Consider the following 19,404-nt stretch of genomic DNA (forward strand, 5'->3'; position numbering starts at 1 on the left):
AAAAGAAGTTAGTAAAGTGGGGAGGAGCTAGTGACTAGTAAAGAGCATAAGGGGGTTCCAGGATGCTGGTAGCATCTGGTTTCTTGATGTGGGGGCTCGTCACATGCATATGTTCAGTTTGTGAAAATTCGTTAAGGTGCACACATGTGGTCTGTGTATATTTCAGTATATATGCCATATCCAATAACAAGTTTTTATTTTTTTTTTTTTATTTTTTTTTTTAAATTTTTTTTAACGTTTATTTATTTTTGAGACAGAGAGAGACAGAGCATGAATGGGGGAGGGTGAGAGAGAGGGGGAGACACAGAATCGGAAGCAGGCTCCAGGCTCTGAGCCGTCAGCCCAGAGCCCGACGCGGGGCTCGAACTCACGGACCGTGAGATCGTGACCTGCGCTGAAGTCGGTGCTTAACCGACTGAGCCACCCAGGCGCCCCCAATAACAAGTTTTTAAAAATAAAATTAAAGTGTTCTCTCTATAGAGAACTAGCTAAATACCCAGAAATGATACAAAGACTTTAGGGACAGATAATTAAAAATAATCTAAAGGAAAGTAAATTAGATGTATGATATATGAGTGGGAAAGGAACCCTCAGTGTAGAATTCTCAATTAAAAAATTGTCATTTTATATTTGTATGTCAAGTAATCTATTTTATACAAAGCAAATCTTGATGATTAAAAATAAAATACTAGGAGATTTGTTCCGAACATCAAATTTAAATAAAATATATTAACATTTATCACCTTGATTGTAAGTAAAGTTTTCCTTTTTTTTTTTTTTTTTAACTTTTTTTTTTTTTTTAATTTTTTTTTTCAACATTTTTTATTTATTTTTGGGACAGAGAGAGACAGAGCATGAACGGGGAAGGGGCAGAGAGAGAGGGAGACACAGAATCGGAAACAGGCTCCAGGCTCCGAGCCATCAGCCCAGAGCCTGACGCGGGGCTCGAACTCACGGGCCGCGAGATCGTGACCTGGCTGAAGTCGGACGCTTAACCGACTGCGCCACCCAGGCGCCCCAAACATTTTTATTTATTTTTGAAGACAGTGCAAGCAGGGGAGGGGCAGAGAAAGAGGGAGACACAGAATCTGAAGCAGGCTCCAGGCTCTGAGCCGTCAGCACTGAGCCTGATGCAGGGCTCAAACCCACAAACCATGAGATCATGACTTGAGCCAAAGTCAGACGCTTAACCGACTGAGCCACCCAAGGACCCTATAAGTAAAGTTTTCTTACAAGAAAACCAAACATACTAATGACACAAAACTGATTATCCCCAGCAAATGTTTGTTATTGATTTTTTTTTTTTAAGTTTTATTTGTTTACTTGGATGGAGAGAGCGATGGAGGGGCAGAGAGAGAGGGAGAAAGAGAGAATCCTGAGCAGGCCCCATATTGTCAGCCCAGACCCTGATATGGGGCTCAAACTCACAAACCCATGAGATCACGACCAGAGGTGAAAACCAAGAGCAACTCGGCCACCCAGGCACCCCTGTCTGTCACTGATTTTAAGGGATCAAAAAGATTATCAGAAGTAAAGGTAGAGAAGTATGTAAAAACGAATTAATACATTTTCTGCCCTCATTCCTTTATGCACACATTCTTGTTTACTATCAGGATACCCCTTCCCTCCTTGAATGACAAGTCTAAGAGATAGGAAAATTCTCTGTTTGATTCATTGATGTTCCCAGTGCCAGGCACAGGACCTGGCATTGTAGGTGCTCAATAAATGTTCACTTGAATAAATGAATGCAATTTAAATAAATGATAAATGATTTGATTACTTCTCAAGTAACATACGCTCAGGATAAACAAAATGGAAATTTAAGGATTTCATAAATGGTACCACGATCAGATGTCATGACATAGAATAATATACAGAATACTATCTTTCAAAGACATTTCCATACTCACATACAAAAACATTAAAAGTTAATCATACATATGGGGCATCTGGGTGGCTCAGGTGGTTAAGCGCCCAACTTTGGCTCAGGTCATGGTCTTACAGTCTGTGAGTTCAAGCCCCACATAGGGCTCTGTGTTGACAGCTCAGAGCCTAGGGCCTGCTTCAGATTCTGTGTCTCCCTCTCTCTTTGCCCCTCCCCCACTCACACTCTGTGTGTCTCTCTCTCCCTCTCTCTCAAAAATATTCTAAAAAATTAAAAAACAAAATCATACATAAAGCACACATAACACAACCCATACCAAAATTTCTTTAATTTAGTATAATCTGGCACTTTTCAAGGAATCAGTTGAAACAAATAATGAAGTCAAAATTTGTAAAAATTATGTTCTTAAAAAAAAATTACAGGAGCGCCTGTGTGGTTCAATTGGTTAAGCGTCTGACTTCAGCTCAGGTCATGATCTCGCGGTTTGTGAGTTCAAGCCCCATATCGGGCTCTGTGCTGACAGCTCAGAGCCTGGAACCTGCTTTGGATTCTGTGTCTTCCTCTCTCTCTGCCCCTCCTCCACTTGTGCTCGCGCTCACTCTCTCTCAAAAATAAATTAAAAAATGTAAAAAAAATTTTTTTTAATTACATTCTACCTTAAGACAAAGCCAAAAAATGAAGATGTTTTATTAGGACCAAAAAAAAATTATTTTTCATATTTCTGTAATTTTTATTTTATTTTATTTTATTTATTTATTTTTTAATATATGAAATTTACTGTCAAATTGGTTTCCAACATATTTCTATAATTTAAAATAAGGATCCACTTCACCTTTATACCTTTCTTATGGCATTTACCATGTAATACAGGATTCTTTAAGAAAGGGACTGTGATACTCACTTTTGTGTACAGAGCCAGGTATATAGCACATTAAGGGCTCAGTAAATATTTGATAGCTAAATCAAACAGAGAAATTGTCTTTAAAATCTCTCTACCCAGGAACTCCTTCAACCCATAAAGTCTGCAGACCCAGAAAGCTTTCAGAGGAAGAGATTCAAAAATAGATCTTCAATTAATCTTTTTTTTTCTAAGTTTTGGGTTTTTTAAGCAATCTATATATCCAAAATGGGGTTCAAACTCACAATCTGAGATCAAGAGCTGCATGTTCCTCCAATTGAATCGGCCAAATTTATAGAACACCTCATAGAAGTCATTTGATTTCTCTTTATTTTTTTTTAAGCAGGCTCCATGCCCAAAGTGGGGCTTGAATTCACAACCCCAAGATCAAGAGTCTCATGATCTACTGGACTAAGCCAATCAGGCACCCTTCATACCAGTCATCTGAGCCCATTAAAATAAACTCCGGCTGGTAATCTGCAATTGCTGCTTTATCATATGATGTCCAGTGACATAAAAAAAGTAACATCTTACTAAACAGTTGCTTGCCAATCCTTCACAGAAGCAGAACTGCATCTCACAAGTTACCATCTAAATTCTCAAAACTATTCAATGAAATTAGCAACATTTAGTGATACAAAAACTAGGGAACTATAGCAAAATGAATGTATTTATAGAGCTTTAAATTTTCCAGAAAATGGTATTTCTAAATTCAAGCTATCAAATCAAGTATTTTACATTCCTTTTGGATAAGAAATTCTTATTGTTGAGTAGCCAACTTTGTTTTCTTAACTAGAACATTCAAGAGAAAGAACATTTGAAACATTGTTGCTTCCAGCAGTGTTAGCAAGCCAATATTCTACTGCCACCTAGCACAGAAAAGCAGAACTACTACTGCTTATAGTTAACACAATGATGAAGACAAAAGACAAATCAATCTGAAAACATGTCAGAATAAGTCAATATTTCAGTCTCTTCTATTCAGGTCTCTTAATCTACACATTTCAAGACCAGATATTTTGCATTCTTTTTTAAAATCAAGTTAATTTATTATTTAGTATTTGCTCTCTGAACCGTATATGGGTGAAGTTCATTCTTAACACTGAAGTGTCAGTGAAGACAACTGCTTTATACATTTTTCAATTGTAAACTCAGACCAATAATGTATTAAAAAGTATCTTACACAGTAAAAATTTCTACATTATATAACAAATGCAAAAACTCTATTGCAAACACAAAGCTCAAAATTTAAAAGGATTCTGAAAAAAAAATTTAATAAAAATAAAAAGTATTCTGGCTTTTTCAGGGCGTCTGGGTGGCACAGTCAGTTATGTGTCTTGACTCTTGATTTCAGCTCATGTCTTGATCTCACAGTTCATGAGATCGAGCCCTGTGTCAGGGCTCTGTGCTGACAGTTCAGAGCCTACTTGGGATTCTCTCTCCCTCTCTCTCTGCCCCTCCCTCACTCACACTTGCTCTCTCTCTCTCTCTCTCTCTCTCAAAATAAATAAATAAATAAATAAGCTTAAAAAATTTTTTTAAAAGTATTCTGGGTTTTTTTTTCACAAGAATGAGGTATTAGATACATTTCACAAGATAAATCTCAAAACAGAAGCTGAGGGGTGTCTGGGCAACTTAGTTAAACATCTGACTTTGGCTCAGGTTGTAATCTCATCATCTCATGGTTTGTGAGTTTGCCCCCCACATTAGGCTCTGTGCTGACTTGGAGCCTGCCTAGGACTCTCTCTCTCTCTCTCTCTCTCTCTCTCTCTCTCTCTCCACCTCCTCTACATATTCTCTCTAAAAAAAAAAAAAAAAAAACAAACAAACAAAAAAAAAAAAAACACAGAAGCTGAAGATACCATTCTTTGATGATAAAAAAAATTATCAGGGTGCCTGGGTGGCTTAGTCAGTTGAGTGCCAACTTCAGCTCAGGTCATGATCTCACAGTTTGTCAGTTCAAGTCCCACATCAGGCTCACTGCTGTCAGCACAGAGCCCACTTTGGATCCTCTGTCCCCCTCTCTCTCTGCTCCTCTTCTGCTCATGTGTTCTCTCTCAAAACTAAATAAAACATTTTTTTAAAAAGTATCACTACTGGGCAGTCAACTCATTCATTTTACAAACCTAATACCAAATACACTTTTAAGCTTCTGCTTTTATTAAAAAAAAAAAAAAAAGAAAGAAAAGAAAAGAAAAGAAAAAGCTTCTGCTTTTACTATAAATACTTACCACAAAATTTTCCAGGTTATTTGGAAACTAGGATTAAAATGTGCTTTAAAAATAATATAAACAGGGCGCCTGGGTGGCTCAGTTGGCTAAGCATCCGACTTCAGCTCAGGTCATGATCTCACAGTTTATGAGTTTGAGCCCCATGTCAGGCTCTGTGCTGACAGCTCAGAGCCTGGAGTCTGCTTCAGATTCTGTATCTCCCTCTCACTCTGCCCCTCCTGAGTTCGTGCTCTGTCTCTCAAAAATAAACATTATTTTAAAAAATTAAAATGATATAAACAAATATTAAAAACCAAAAATATACACCAGAGTTTGCAAAATATTAAACTACTGGAATATTAAAAAGATTAAGTAGGGTATCCCTCAGCCAGAATTTAACATTTTCTACTTACATCATACCCCAAAACATCTCACCAATACAATGTTCATTAAAAGCCTCTGAAAAAAAGCTTTTACCCATGCTGAGTACAAGGGTACCAAATTCCTAATACTGAAAAATAGCATATAAAAATCACTCATGATAATTTTTTTTCTTTTTTGAGAGAGAGCATGCGAGCAGGGGAGAGGGGCAGAGGCGGGAAGAGAGAGAGAAAATCTTAAGCAGGCCCCACATTCAGCAAGGAGCCCAACCCGGGGCTTAATCCCACAACCCTAGCATCATGACCTGAGACGAAATCAAGAGTCAACACTCAACAAACTGAGCCACCCAGGCACCCCATAAATAATTTTTTTTTAATTCAAATGAAGAAAATTATGTATTGTATACACCCCCTTGTGTTTTAAAAAAAGAGGAAAGACTGCTGATGATGGGGCTCAGGGCATGCTACCCCAAAATACAGCTGGCATAAGGATTCTTGGAAAATGAAGTAGTTGGAGAAAAGGCAGAGCAGGAAGGTCTCTGACCTTCTCCCCCACTCCTTTCTCACGAAATAGGTCATAAAATCCACATGTGAGAGGTGCCCTCTCTATACCCAGAAGAAAGCAGCATCCTTATCTCCAAAGACAAAGAGATGTCAAAAAGAACCCTACAAACAGGCCTTGCTAAAGTTTACTCCAGTTTACTACAATTACCTCATACTCCCCTACTCCTCCTGTGACCTCTTCACCAAACCCAGCATAAAATACTCAGGTCTAACTGTTTCTTTGGGTCTTCATTTCCTTATGAAAGCTCCTGTGTCATGCAAAACTTATATGAAATAAATTTGTATCCTTTTCTCCTGTTAACCTGTCTTTTGTCAGTTTAATTTTCAGATGTGGCCAGGTCCCTAAGAGGATCAAGAAAAAAAACCTTTTTCTCCCACATGTTGACTAAACATAGTAGTATACTGTCTACATCAAAATAAAATTCCTGGAAATTAAAAACATGATCAAGTGAAAAATTCAATTAAAATGCTAGAAGATAAAGTTTAGGAAATCGATCAAAAAGTAGAACAAAGAAAGAAATGGAAAATAGAGAAAATAAAAGAAAAATTAAGGATTCAGTCTAGAAGCTCTAACATTCAAAATCAGAGTGCTAAAAAGAGACTAGAGAAAAAAAGAGGGAAAAAAAATCATCAAAGTAGGAATACAGCATTTCCCAGAACTAAAGGTCAAGTCTCCAAATTCAAAGGGTCCACAGTGGCCAAAATAATGAAAGAAAAGAAAACCACAAACCAAGGACACCCAAGGAAATAAAGGATAAAAAGAAAATCCCAAAAGCTGACAGAGAAAAAGTTCGCAACTTCAAAACTGTGAGTCAATTTCACAACCTAGAAATACATTTTCAACCAAACTAGCAATTAAGTATGAGACTAAAGATACTTTTTTTTTAAGACTTAAAAAGAAAAAAGTGACCTCTCATATACCTTTTCTTAAGGAGGAACTACTTGAGAACATGCTTCAAGATCTGAGAAGAGACACAGAAAGCAAGCTGAGCCCAGCAAGAAGACAGAGCTACTTTATGGGTGCATCCTGGACTGTTCAGGTGATGTTCTGACAGCCAATAATTAGGCCCTAAAGACCAAGTCAGGAAACTTAAAATAGGGTCCCAAAGCAGTCCAATCCTCATTTAGGAAAGATATTATCATGATCGTAGTCAACTATATTCATGAGAAACCCCAACCTTGGGACCAGAGGTAAATTACTTTTGTGCTGTTTCTCTCCTTTCCTTTTAGTTCATTGTACTTAATAAGTAGACCTTTCCCTGCTTTTCTTTCTATGTTCATGTTGTAGAGTGGGCTAGGAACCATTCTAAACTGCCTATAATCTGCATCAGTTGGCACACTCTGGCTGCCTTTTCAAAAGGTAACCCCTGGGGGCGCCTGGGTGGCTCAGTCGGTTAAGCGGCCGACTTCAGCTCAGGTCACGATCTCGCGGTCCGTGAGTTCGAGCCCCGCATAGGGCTCTGGGCTGATGGCTCAGAGCCTGGAGCCTGCTTCCGATTCTGTGTCTCCCTCTCTCTCTGCCCCTCCCCCATTCATGCTCTGTCTCTGTCTCAAAAATAAATAAAACGTAAAAAAAAAAAAAAAAATTAAAAAAAATAAAAAAAAATAAAAAAAAAAAAAAAAAAAAAGGTAACCCCTGGCTTAATGTCTATATTCCTCAAGAACTATGTATTCCACAAGGGCAGGGACTATAGCTGTGATGTTTACTGCTGTATGCTGTATCCCAAGCACAGGGCATGGCACGTATTAAGATGCTTAATAATATCTGTGGTATACGTAAATGCACAAAAACATTAACACTGGTTATGTCAACAGATAGTATGTTTTTACACATCTCACACTTCTAAACTTTCTTTAATGAGACTAAATATTTATAATAAAATTAATAAGGGAAAACATACAGGTAGCTCAACAAAAAACAAACAAATTAAACCGAGCACTTCAGATGATACACATGAATTACATGATATACAAAACCTGTATTACCACAGGTCCTTTCTTTCCAATCTAATTCTCAAACAAATTATAAATTTTTACGGCTTCAAGAAGAGAAACAGAACCAAGGATTTAAAATAGAAATATATGGGGGCGCCTGGGTGGCGCAGTCGGTTAAGCGTCCGACTTCAGCCAGGTCACGATCTCGCGGTCCGTGAGTTCGAGCCCCGCGTCAGGCTCTGGGCTGATGGCTCGGAGCCTGGAGCCTGTTTCCGATTCTGTGTCTCCCTCTCTCTCTGCCCCTCCCCCGTTCATGCTCTGTCTCTCTCTGTCCCAAAATAAATTAAAAATGTTGAAAAAAAAAAAATAAATAAAAAAAAATAATAATAAAATAGAAATATATGAAATAGAAATATTTTTATAGCTTTTTACTATTATACATTTTTTTAAAGTTTATTTATTTATTTATTTTTAGTAATCTCTATACCCAACATGGGGCTTGAACTCACAACCTCGAGACCAGAGTCGCATGTTCTTCCAACTGAGCCAGCCAGGTACCCCTTAAATATTTCATTTTTTTAAGTAACCTCTACACCCAACATAGGGCTCAAACTTAAACCCCGGGATCAAAAGTCTCATGCTCTTCCAACTGAGCCAGCCAGCTGCTCTTCAAGTCTTAATATTATATTATCTATAAGTTATTTTCCAATGTAAGTTTAAACCAGTTTTCATGTTGATAGTTTTTACTTGATTTGCCCGCTCATAACATTATGTTTTACATTATCTTATATTACATTAATAAACACATAAATTTCACATACTCTGAATATTAAAAAAAAAAATCCAAATTCAAATTCTATGTCTTATGAAGAACACACACTTATGGGGCGCCTGGGTGGCTCAGTTGGTTAAGCGTCCGACTTCAGCTCAGGTCATGATCTCACGGTCCATGAGTTCGAGCCCCGCATCAGGCTCTGTGCTGACAGCTCAGAGCCTGGAGCCTGTTTCAGATTCTGTGTCTCCCTCTCTCTGACCCTCCCCTGTTCATGCTCTGTCTCTCTCTGTCTCAAAAATAAATAAACGTTAAAAAAAATTTTTTAAAAAAAAAAAAAAAGAACACACACTTAGTACCACGGAAACATTAAGGCTCATTTCTTATTTACCACAGATCTCATGAACCTAAAGAACAAGAAGTAAAGTTCCCCAAGAGGACAGAACACAAAATAATCCCTATTTCCAGCTTCCAGATTTTTTATCAAGTAACCAACTTCTAAACATAATTTATATAGTATATTGTTTCAGGGCGCCTGAGTGGCTCAGTCACTTAAGCGGCCGACTTCAGCTCAGGTCACGATCTCCTGGTTCATGAGTTCAAGCCCCGCATTGGGCTCTGTGCTGAGAGCTCAAAGCCTAGACCCTGCTTCGGATTCTGTGTCTCCCTCTCTCTCTCTCTGCCCCTCCCCTGTTCACACTCTCTCCCTCTCCCAAAACTAAATAAACATTAAAAAAAATTTTTTATATAGTATATTGTTTCCAAATATTAAACAAGAGTTTAAGGGTAACCTGGGTGGCTCAGTTGGTTAAGCATCCGAGTCCTGCTCTCAGCTCAGGTCTTGATCTCAGGGTTGTGAGTTCAAGCCCCACATTGGGCCCACACTGGGCACACAGCCTACTTGAAATTTTTTTTTAAATAAAAAAATAAATTAAAAAAACAGGAGTTTAAGAATAGATGTTTGAGACAGAAATCAGCACATTTTTTCTGTAAAGGTTCAGATAGTAAATATTTTAGGTTTTTTAAGGCTGTATCTCTATCACAACCACTCAACTGTTATTGTAATAATGCAAATTGCTAAAGACAAAATGTAAATAAATAAGCATGCGACAAAAATGGCAGTGGGGTCACCTGGCTGGCTCAATCAATATAACATGAGACTCTTGATCTCAGGTTGTGGGTTCAAATCCAGCATTGAGAATAAAGACTACTTAAAAATAAAATCTTGAGCTTGGGTGGCTCAGTCAGTTAAGCATCCGGCTCTGGATTTTAGCACAGGTCATGATCTCACAGTTCGTGGGATCAAGCCCCACATTGGGCTCCAGTCTGGCAGTGCAGAGCTTGCTTGGGATTCTCTCTCCCTCTCTCTCCGCCCCCTCCCATGCTCTCTCTCTCAAAATAAATTAATAAACTTAAAAAAATAAAAAAAAGTAACTTTAAAAAATAAAAATGGCTGCAGGCCAGATTCATCCCATGGGCCATAGTTTGCTGACCCCTGGCTTAGAATATTATACCTTCCAGCTCTCCCCATATAGATAAATGTGTAGGTTTCTCTCATGCTTATCTTTTTAATGGCAATCTCCATATTTAAGCACTAGCCACTCATTCACTTAGTCTACAGATTTTTACTACCACATGCTAGAAACAGTATTAGAAGTTAGGAATAAAAAGATAAAAATAATCAAGTCCTGCCCTCTTAATGCTTACATTCCAACAGGGAAGTCAACAAATAAGCTAATAAGTACATAATATAATTTCAGGTAGTACTGAGTATGAAGAAAAGTAAAGCAGCGTAAAAAGAGTAGGGGAGGAAAGGTGAGACTCTTTGGATAAGTCAGGGAAGACCTCACAGAACAGCACTTTTAAGTAGAGAATGAATGAAGCAAATGAACACTCCATATGAATATCTGGCAGAAGATTATTACAGACATATGGAGGAACAACTGCAAAGGCCCTGAAGAGTCAGAAAGCACCTGGCATGTTTAAATAAAGACAAGAAGACTAGTGTGGCTGGAAATGAGAAAATGTGATCAGAGAAACAGATACCGAGAGATCATAAAGACTTATGGACAACAGTAAAAGGACTGGATTTTAAGTTTGATGTGAAGCCATGAATTTGGAATGGCTGAAAGCCAGAAACTAAGGAGATACAATGCATGCTTTAAAAGCATCACTGGTTTACTTGTCAATTACATCTCAATAAACCTTGGCAAGGGGAAAAGGATCACTGGTAGCTATTAATCCATAAGCTATTGCTTGCATTTCAAGACTTCTAAAATAGGATCTAAACCTGTGTGCCCGGCTGGTTCAATGTGCAGAGCACGTAACTCTTGATCTCAGGACGGAGTTCAAGCTCCAGGATGGGCATAGAGTCTACTTAAAAAAAAAAGAAAAAAAGACCTAAACATATTTTTAAATTCAAATCATAGAAGAAAAGAGAAATAGATAAGTTAACTTTTGACTGTAACTTGACTTTTGTTGTATAGGAGTATGTCAACAATAGATAAAAGCCAACAGAATTCTCATTAAAAATTTTTGTTTGGATAAAGCTAGAGAGTATAATGCCAAGCAAAACAAGTCAGTCAGAGAAAGACAAATACCACATGATTTCACTCATACGTGGAATTTAAGAAACAAAACAAATGAGCAAAGAAAAAGAGAGAGACAAACCAAGAAACAGACTCTTAACTATAAAGAACAAACTGATGGTTACCAGAAGGGAGGCAGGTGGGGAATGGGTGAAATAGGTGATGGGGATTAAGGAATGCACTTGTCATGATGAGCACTGGGTAATATATGGAATTGATGAATCACTATACTGCACGCCTGAAACTAATATGTAACACTGCATGTGAACTACACTGGAATTAAGATAAAAATTTAATAAAATTTGTTTTTTGTTTAGTATGAAATTTCAGTGAGGGAACACAAAATTATCACCAACAGAGGGCAGTAGTGAACACAGAACATAAGTATACAAAAAGTGATCTAGCTTCAGTTAAGATCTTCCTCTAGAATTCCAGTAAACTAGAACAAGGAGCATCCCTGCAAGGTTAACAGCAGAAGCAAGAAATAGAGAATATGCAAATAGATATCTAGAAGAAACTGAATTATAAATATAAACCAAAAAATAGGTTAAAATGACAGAGTATTTATACACAATGTCATCTCCCTAATTAAACACACCACTCTCAATTCACTGGTTTCACTGCTCCTCAGAAGCTACCATAAATAAAGCTAGAGCAAATGAATGGCCAGCTTCATATATGTATAAGCAGAAGGAAGGTTTGCCCTTTTGTGAGCAATAGGTAATGCTCAAGAGGATCGATGTCCCAGCCAAGTAGGGTAGGAAAGCTCCATCCAAGTGGAAAACAGAGACCACTACAAATGCCAGCAATCACTGCATTACATCTGGGCACAGTGTGAAGGTTAAAGGGAAAGAGTGCAGCTCAGGTTATCTGAAACAGCCTATGAATGAATGCAGGCAGCTGGCAATAAGGAGTCTAACATGTATACCCGCTGCCTATACCGTGCAGGAAGTTATGCATCCTTTCCTTTCTTTCCTCCAACCTCTGTTGTCCATCTTCATTTTCACTTTCTTCACAGAACTGGATTCTCTATAGATGACTGAAAGCTATGGCACCAAATGAGATGAGGTACTACTCACTTTTATCCTCAGTTTGTTTCTCTTTGCTTAGACTCCTGCATTTTTTTAGTATTTTCCTCTCTGCTCTTCTAGCCTGCATGCTCTTCTAGCCTGCATGTTGAATTCAAGATAGCTGAAACTCTGTGGAGTTTCAATCAAAGACAAAAGAATAAAATGTTTTGACTTCTACTGTCATCTATATGTAAAAATGTATATACCTTGACCACTTCAAACTCATTAGGATGGCTAGCATCACAAAACAAAAACAAAAACAACAAACTATCAAGTGTTGGCAAGGATATAAAGAAATCAGAAAGTCAGAACTCTTATGTACTGTTGGTGGGAATGTAAAGTGGTACAACCACTGTGAAAAAAGAAAAATTACATATAGAATTACCATATTATCCAGCAATTCCACCTCTGGCTATATATCCCAAAGAATTGAAAGCAGGATCAAAGAAATATCTGCACTCCTGTGTTCACAGCAGCATAATTCACAATAGTTAAAATATGGAAGCACCCCAAGTGTCCAAGGACATGAATGGATAAAGCAAGTGTGATATACACGTACAATGGAATATTATTCAGCCTTTAAAAGGAAGGAAATCCTGCCATATGCAACAACATGAACCTTGATGACATTATGCTGAGCAACATTAAGTCAGCCACAAAAAAGACAAATACTGTATGATTCTACTTACACGAGTTACTCAGAGTAGTCAAAATCATAGAAATAGAGAGTAGAATGCTGGTTGCCAGAGACTTATATGGATGGTGGCGATGGATGCACAACATTATAAATGTATTTAATACCACTGAACTGTACACTTTAAAATGGTTAAGATGATAAATTTTATAAGTATTTTGCCACAGTAAAAAAAAAAAAAAAAGTATGCCTTGCTTAAGAGCAGGAATTAAGGTTAACAGGAATAAAGAAATAAAAGGTTGCTTCATTTTTTTTCTTGGCTCCTCCACCAATACTCCATATTGGGTACCACTATGCTATGGTCAAATTGGACTATTTACCATTTCCTGACCCTGCTCTACATTCTCCTAGAATGCCTGGAATGCCCTATACACTGCCCCTCACTTCAGTCTCTATTCTACACTTTATTCAAGAGCAGCAAAAATGGCATCTCCAAGAAACCTGTAATACCCCTTTCTGTCCACGGTTTACTCAGTCCCCTATTTCCAAATACTACAGCATCCTTGCATCATGACTGTTTGTGTACATTCTCTTTTATTGCAGAAGGTCATGCTCAAAGCCTTTTGTTTAAAAATCTTGTTTGCAGGACTCCTGGGTGGTTCAGTTGGTTAACTGAAGGCGTCCCAGCCTTGATTTCAGCTCAGGTCATGATCTTATGGTTCTTGGGACCAAGCGCCGCATCTGGCTCTGTGCTGACAACACAGAGCCTGTTTGGGATTCTCTCTCCCTCTCTCTCTGCCCCTCCCCAATTTGTGCACTTTCCCTCTCTCAAAATAAATAATCATTTAATAAAATAAATAAATAAATAAATAATAAAAATAAAAATCTTGTTTGCGTATGTTTTCCTAAGAATTAGAGAGATGTTTATACCTCAGTGTTGCTTAAAAAGGTAAATGAATATTGGAACTAGATGCCATCTAGAACTAGATGTCATATAGTTTCAGTCCTAAGTCAAACAATCAAATGCTTTTCCCCTGGTTATCTCAATCAGTTATACCGAGGCTGTGTTGCAAAGCAAAGGCAAATCTTGTTCTACTCCCACCACTAAGTGAGCCGTGCTAGCTCTTCAGCACAGAATTACTCAGAAAACTGAAGTATTCCATCGTCAGGCAGAGGACTGAAAGGAGAGAGAGCAATACCTGGATATTATTCAGCAATATATTTAAATGAAAACAAGGAAGACAGTTTCTAGGCAGTGTCTTCTCTGGGTATCCTGCAATTTGTATCTCATAATCAAACAAAAGAATCAAAATATTGTCCACCCAAAGACCAGCAGCCCCCAATGTTTGGAGCTCCTAAGACACTGGCTACACACATGCTGTTCTTACTTCCTGGCCCGCAGTCAGTCATCCTCATCCCCCCCACAGGCCTAGCAAACACCTCAAAAACCCAGGTAAGAAGTCAAATTCTCTAGGAAACCTTTTCTCCCCACTCAGAGAATAAGATTTGATACAAATAAAAGGCATTCATTAGTGTTTATGTTATCAACTAAAATTACTCAGAATAGGGGTTCCTGGCTGGCTTAGTCAGTACAGCATGCAACTCTTGATCTAAGGCTGTGAGTTCAAGCCCCACATTGGGTGTAGAGATGACTTAAAAATAAAATCTTTAGGGGCACCTGGGTGGCTCAGTCAATTAAGCATCAGACTTCTGCTCAGATCATGATCTCACAATTCTTGGGTTCAAGCCCCACATCAAGCTCTCTCTGTGCTGGCAGCTCAGAGCCTGGAGCCTGCTTTGGATTCTGTGTCCCTCTCTCTCTGCACCTCCCCTGCTGGCGCTCTGTCTCTGTCTCTCAACAATAAATAAATGTTTAAAAAATAATAAAATAAAATATTTTTTAAAATAAAATACAGGAAACCTAGGTGGCTCAGTCTGTTGGGCATCTGACTTCAGCTCAGGTCATGATCTCACCACTCCCGAGATGGAGCCTCGAGTCAGGCTCTGTGCTGACAGCTCAGAGCCTGGAGCCTGCTGAGGATTCTGTGTCCCCCTCTCTCTCTGACCCTCCCCCATTCACACAAATAAATAAATGTTTAAAAAATAAAGTAGGGGTGCCTGGGTGGCTCACTTGGTTGAGCGTCAGACTTTGGCTCACGTCATGATCTCTTGGTTGGAGAGTTCAAACCCCACATTAGGCTCTGTACTAACAGCTCAGAGCCTGGAGCCTGCTTTGGATTCTGTGTCTCCCACGTTCTCTGCCCCTCCCCCACTCACATTCTCTCCCCCCCCTCAAAAATAAAAATAAACATTTAAAAAATTTTAATAAATAAAATAAAATAAACAAAATTACTCAGAATGTCTAGGATCACACCTGAGATATCACTCCTAATATTTCCATGCGACAATGTGTGTACTTTTTGTGAAATAATTGCTTTGTTTTTTTTTTCTGGATTCAAATCCTATACGCAAAAGCAGTTAAAAAAAGAAAAACACAACTGCCTTTTTAAAGTCTAAGCAGTTTTGAAACAAACTGATGCAAAAACAGCTGAAATTTCAACATTGCCTTTAATCAAAGTGCAATTTTAGATCAACTAGACTTAGACTCCCTGAGCCTGTTTCCTATTCTTTAAAATGAGTGTCCACCTAGGACAGTTTCTAACACATAGGAAGCCCACAAAAATCTAAAATCATTTTTATTGCCTATCTCTCGAGTATATTTTGGCACTGGATTCATTCCTATGACTAGTTCTCAGTCTAAACCAGTGCTGTTCAATATAGTGGCTATATGTAACCACTGGTCGCTTGAAATCTGGGTAGTACGAATTGATATGTGCTTTCAGTGTAAAATACACATAATATTTCAAAGACTTGGTGAAAAAATAAAATACCATATTAACATTTTGTGTATCGATTACACAAAAAGATCATACTATGGATATACTGAGTCAAATGAAATAAAATTGATTTCATCTGTTTCTTTTTACTTTTTTAATGTTGCTTTTAGAAATTTTTAAATTATATATTTAGCTTTCATTACATTTCTATCGGACAGGTTGACTTACACTTTGACTTCAAGCTGGTCAATGTGTTCTCTTAACCATACAGTGCACTAGTTCACAGGGGTTCGCTCCAGCCAATCCACCCCCTATCCCAGCATACAGTGGCTCACTTAAACACTCCCCACTTCCACAACCCGGGAAAGCTGATTTAGCAGTTCTTTAATTTTTAATTTTAATCTGGAGCGCACAGATCAGCCGAGGCAACTCGAAATTGTTGCCCACACAACTACAGAGGAAAAGTTGAGGGAAAAACCCAGCGTCCTCTTCGGTGCGTGTTGGTCAACACTGCTGCGAGGCTGGGAGCTTGAGCAGAAAAGGGTCACCCCTAAGAAAGTGAGAAGGGGCGACAGGGCAAGCGCCTCGGATCTGAAGGAACATAACGTAGAGCCCACGGAGTGGAGGTGTCAGAAGGAAAGCCTTTTCAACTTCTGGGGAACCAATCTGAGGATGGAAGGGAAGGAGCTGGGTTCCGTGGCCGCGGCAGGGAGGATCGATACCTTAAGAATCCCTCTCATCTTAGCCAGAAAGGGGCGGAACTCCTCCAGTGACACGTCTGGATAGAGCTGGCTCCGCAGCAGCTCTTCTGTGATGCCTTGATGCCCGTGGAAAGCTTCCTGGGCCAGGCCGCTCAGCAGCCCGCTCAGAGGTTTGGAACCCTCAAGCTCGCCCGCCATGGTCAGCTGCGGGCCCGCCCCCCAGCAGCTGAGCGCAGTCTCGCTACGGCACCCGGGATGGGCCTAAATAGCCTGGGCAAAGGCGCGCGGGACGAATGAGGGCGAAATTCCGCCCGCGGTCGGTATTGGTAGCCAACAGATTTGCTCTGCAAAACCCATCGCCTAGGACTGCCACCGTGGAGCTATCCATAAAGTTCCAGAAGAATCACTTTACTTCCGCTGATTCCCTTCATTACTTCAGGGCCTACTGAAAGGAAAGATCACTGGGTGAAGACCACCTGACATGGGGAACTATTCTATGAATGAAGGTGGTAGTTTAACTTTGGAAAGGCTGCATCTCACCACAGGCCTTGCCAATCCACTAACTGAATAGGATCTATCACTCAGATGTAATCTCTGCCTGATCATTACCTGTCCACCTTTTGTCCAAGAAAATTTAACTAACGCCTAATAACATAATGTGTTTTCTAGGATTGTTATTTGCCTTTATATATATGCGTGTGTCTTGTGTTTCCAGCTAGATCAGCGGCTCAGCTCCGATGCTCCTTTTTATAACATTCTGTTAACACCTTCTTTACAATCCTGAAATGAAATGCATAGGTTATATAATTTTGTACCCATATAGTTTCAAAAAACCAATATATTATTCACCCATGAGAAGGAATGAGGTACTGATACATGCTACAACATCCATGAATCATAAAAACATGTTAAGTGAGGGACACCTGGGTGGCTCAGTCAGGTGAGCACCGTGAACTCGATTTCAGCTCAGGTCATGATCCCAGGTTCATTGGATTGAGCCCCGGATATGAAGCCAGGCCAAGCATGGAGCCTGCTTAAGATTCTCTCCCTCTCCCTCGCTCTTGCTCTCCACCTCTGCCCCTCTCCCCCACTTGTTCTCTCTTGAAGAAAGAAAGGAAGGAAGGAAGGAAGGAAGGAAGGAAGGAAGGAAGGAAGGAAGGAAGGAAGGAAGGAAGGAAGAAAGAAAAAAAAGAAAGAAAGAAAGAAAGGAAGAAAGAATTGCCTAAGGCAAGGCAACAGCAAAAGAAAAGACTCTGAAGCCCTGGCTCAAATGGAAAATATGAAAACCTAAGATAGCCTTCCCAGAAAACAGGTTTCCTTTTCATTATGACCAAATAGGTTTACATTCTAAGTTCCATTAAGCAACTGGTCACTTCTCCTCTTACACTACTCCTTTTATGGCTCACAGACTTTTGATCTCAGGCAAGAAATAGGTGTTTTTTTTAAGATTTTCCATCTCTAAAAGTGTTAAAATAAGAAATGTGGACTGAAATAAAGGGCAAACACAAGGGCCCCAAAGTTTTGCAATAAACTCTTCCTGTTCTCTGTCTCTACTCCACCTTTTCAAATTCACTTTAATTACCATTCACTCTCCAATCAGCCAGCCACTCAACAGTATTAGTGGAGAGTTTTGTGCCAGTCATTCTGCTAGGCTTTAGGGGATACAAAAATGAATGTATCCTAAAATCTTACATTCTGGTAAGGGAAGATGATATATAAATGAAGGGGAGCAGAATATGCTACCCTAAAATATGCCATTTTGGCATAAGGATTATTTTGAGCTAAAGGCAGTGAGAAGAAACAGATATAAGAAAAGCTTCTGGCCCTATTTGCCTAAAAGAAGGATGTAAATTTTCAAAGGTGTCCCACCTCTGTCTACCAGGAAAGACAAAAGTTAATTGCAGGAGACAACTGTAGGCTTTACTAATGAAGAAGGCATGGAATTAAAACTGGCTAACAAATCTTACTCTTCTTTCCCGTGCTTTTCCTGGACATCTGCCCATAACAGGCCTTCCTTACAACTTTCTTTCTTTTGTCTTTAGTTGAAGATGGTATATAAATTGGAGTTCTAAGCCATCACTTTGAGTTACTCATTTTTCCCTGGGTATCTCACATGTATACATTAGGGATACATGTTAATAAACTTTTTTTGTTTTTCTCATTAATCTGTCTTTTGTTTTAGGGGTCCCAGATAAGAACTTACAATAATAAAGGGAAAATTATTTTTTTACCCCTCTACTTAAACAAATGATTAAAATACAATGAACTAAGGGTTGCTACTACTCAGTACCTAGAAGTAACTATCAGATTTGGTAGTAGAAAAAAGAAGATTGATTAACTCAGCTTGTGTAGATCAAGGAATGGCTTAATGGTGAATAGTGTTAAAGAAGCTAATCAAGAGGACATGATACTAGTTGACCCACGAGCTGGACCTGGAATATGAGAGTCTCCTCACCCACTCCCCTGTCCTTGGAATGTACATTCTGCCAGTTCCCACAGGGGGAGCTATTCCAAGGACATAGTCTATAGAGAGTAAGGTGTTGTTCAGACCATCTGGATGGTATATGTGACTGAGCCCAATTAAGGCCTCTATATAAACTTTAAATTATTCATGCAGAGATCTGCTTATCTTGCAGTCATCCAAGACAAGCCTCATAAGTAAGTTCCCTTGCTTATTAAAACTGCCACCTACCAGTTTTGAGTGGTCTGCCTTTTTATTCAGTCTCTCCTGCCCTCCATGTATGGGACCTGGTTTGAGATTTCACCCAGGAAGCTCCAAAGGCTGCAAACCAACAAAAAGCCAGACATGTTGCAGGGGAAACAGCATGTTCCTATGTATGGAGACATGAAACAGAGTGGTGTTTTGAGGTACACTATGAACCCCATAGTGCAACAATAGGGTTCAAGATATTCTACCCCAAAATATGGAA

At 39.0% G+C, this 19,404-nt stretch overlaps 1 protein-coding gene across 1 annotated transcript in view; it reads right to left on the minus strand.

Annotated features, from left to right (window-relative positions):
- COMMD1 (copper metabolism domain containing 1) overlaps positions 1-16,705 on the minus strand; it is a 190,010-nt gene extending 173,305 nt beyond the window's left edge. Inside the window, exon 1 of the mRNA XM_058683980.1 lies at positions 16,496-16,705. Within this exon, the coding sequence (XP_058539963.1) occupies positions 16,496-16,672 (177 nt within the window). The 5' untranslated portion in view covers positions 16,673-16,705. The remainder of the gene's footprint in view (positions 1-16,495) is intronic.
- Positions 16,706-19,404: the final 2,699 nt, after the last annotated feature.

This window comes from Neofelis nebulosa, chromosome 9, assembly GCF_028018385.1.
Source record: "Neofelis nebulosa isolate mNeoNeb1 chromosome 9, mNeoNeb1.pri, whole genome shotgun sequence".
Taxonomy (NCBI): Eukaryota; Metazoa; Chordata; class Mammalia; order Carnivora; family Felidae; genus Neofelis; species Neofelis nebulosa.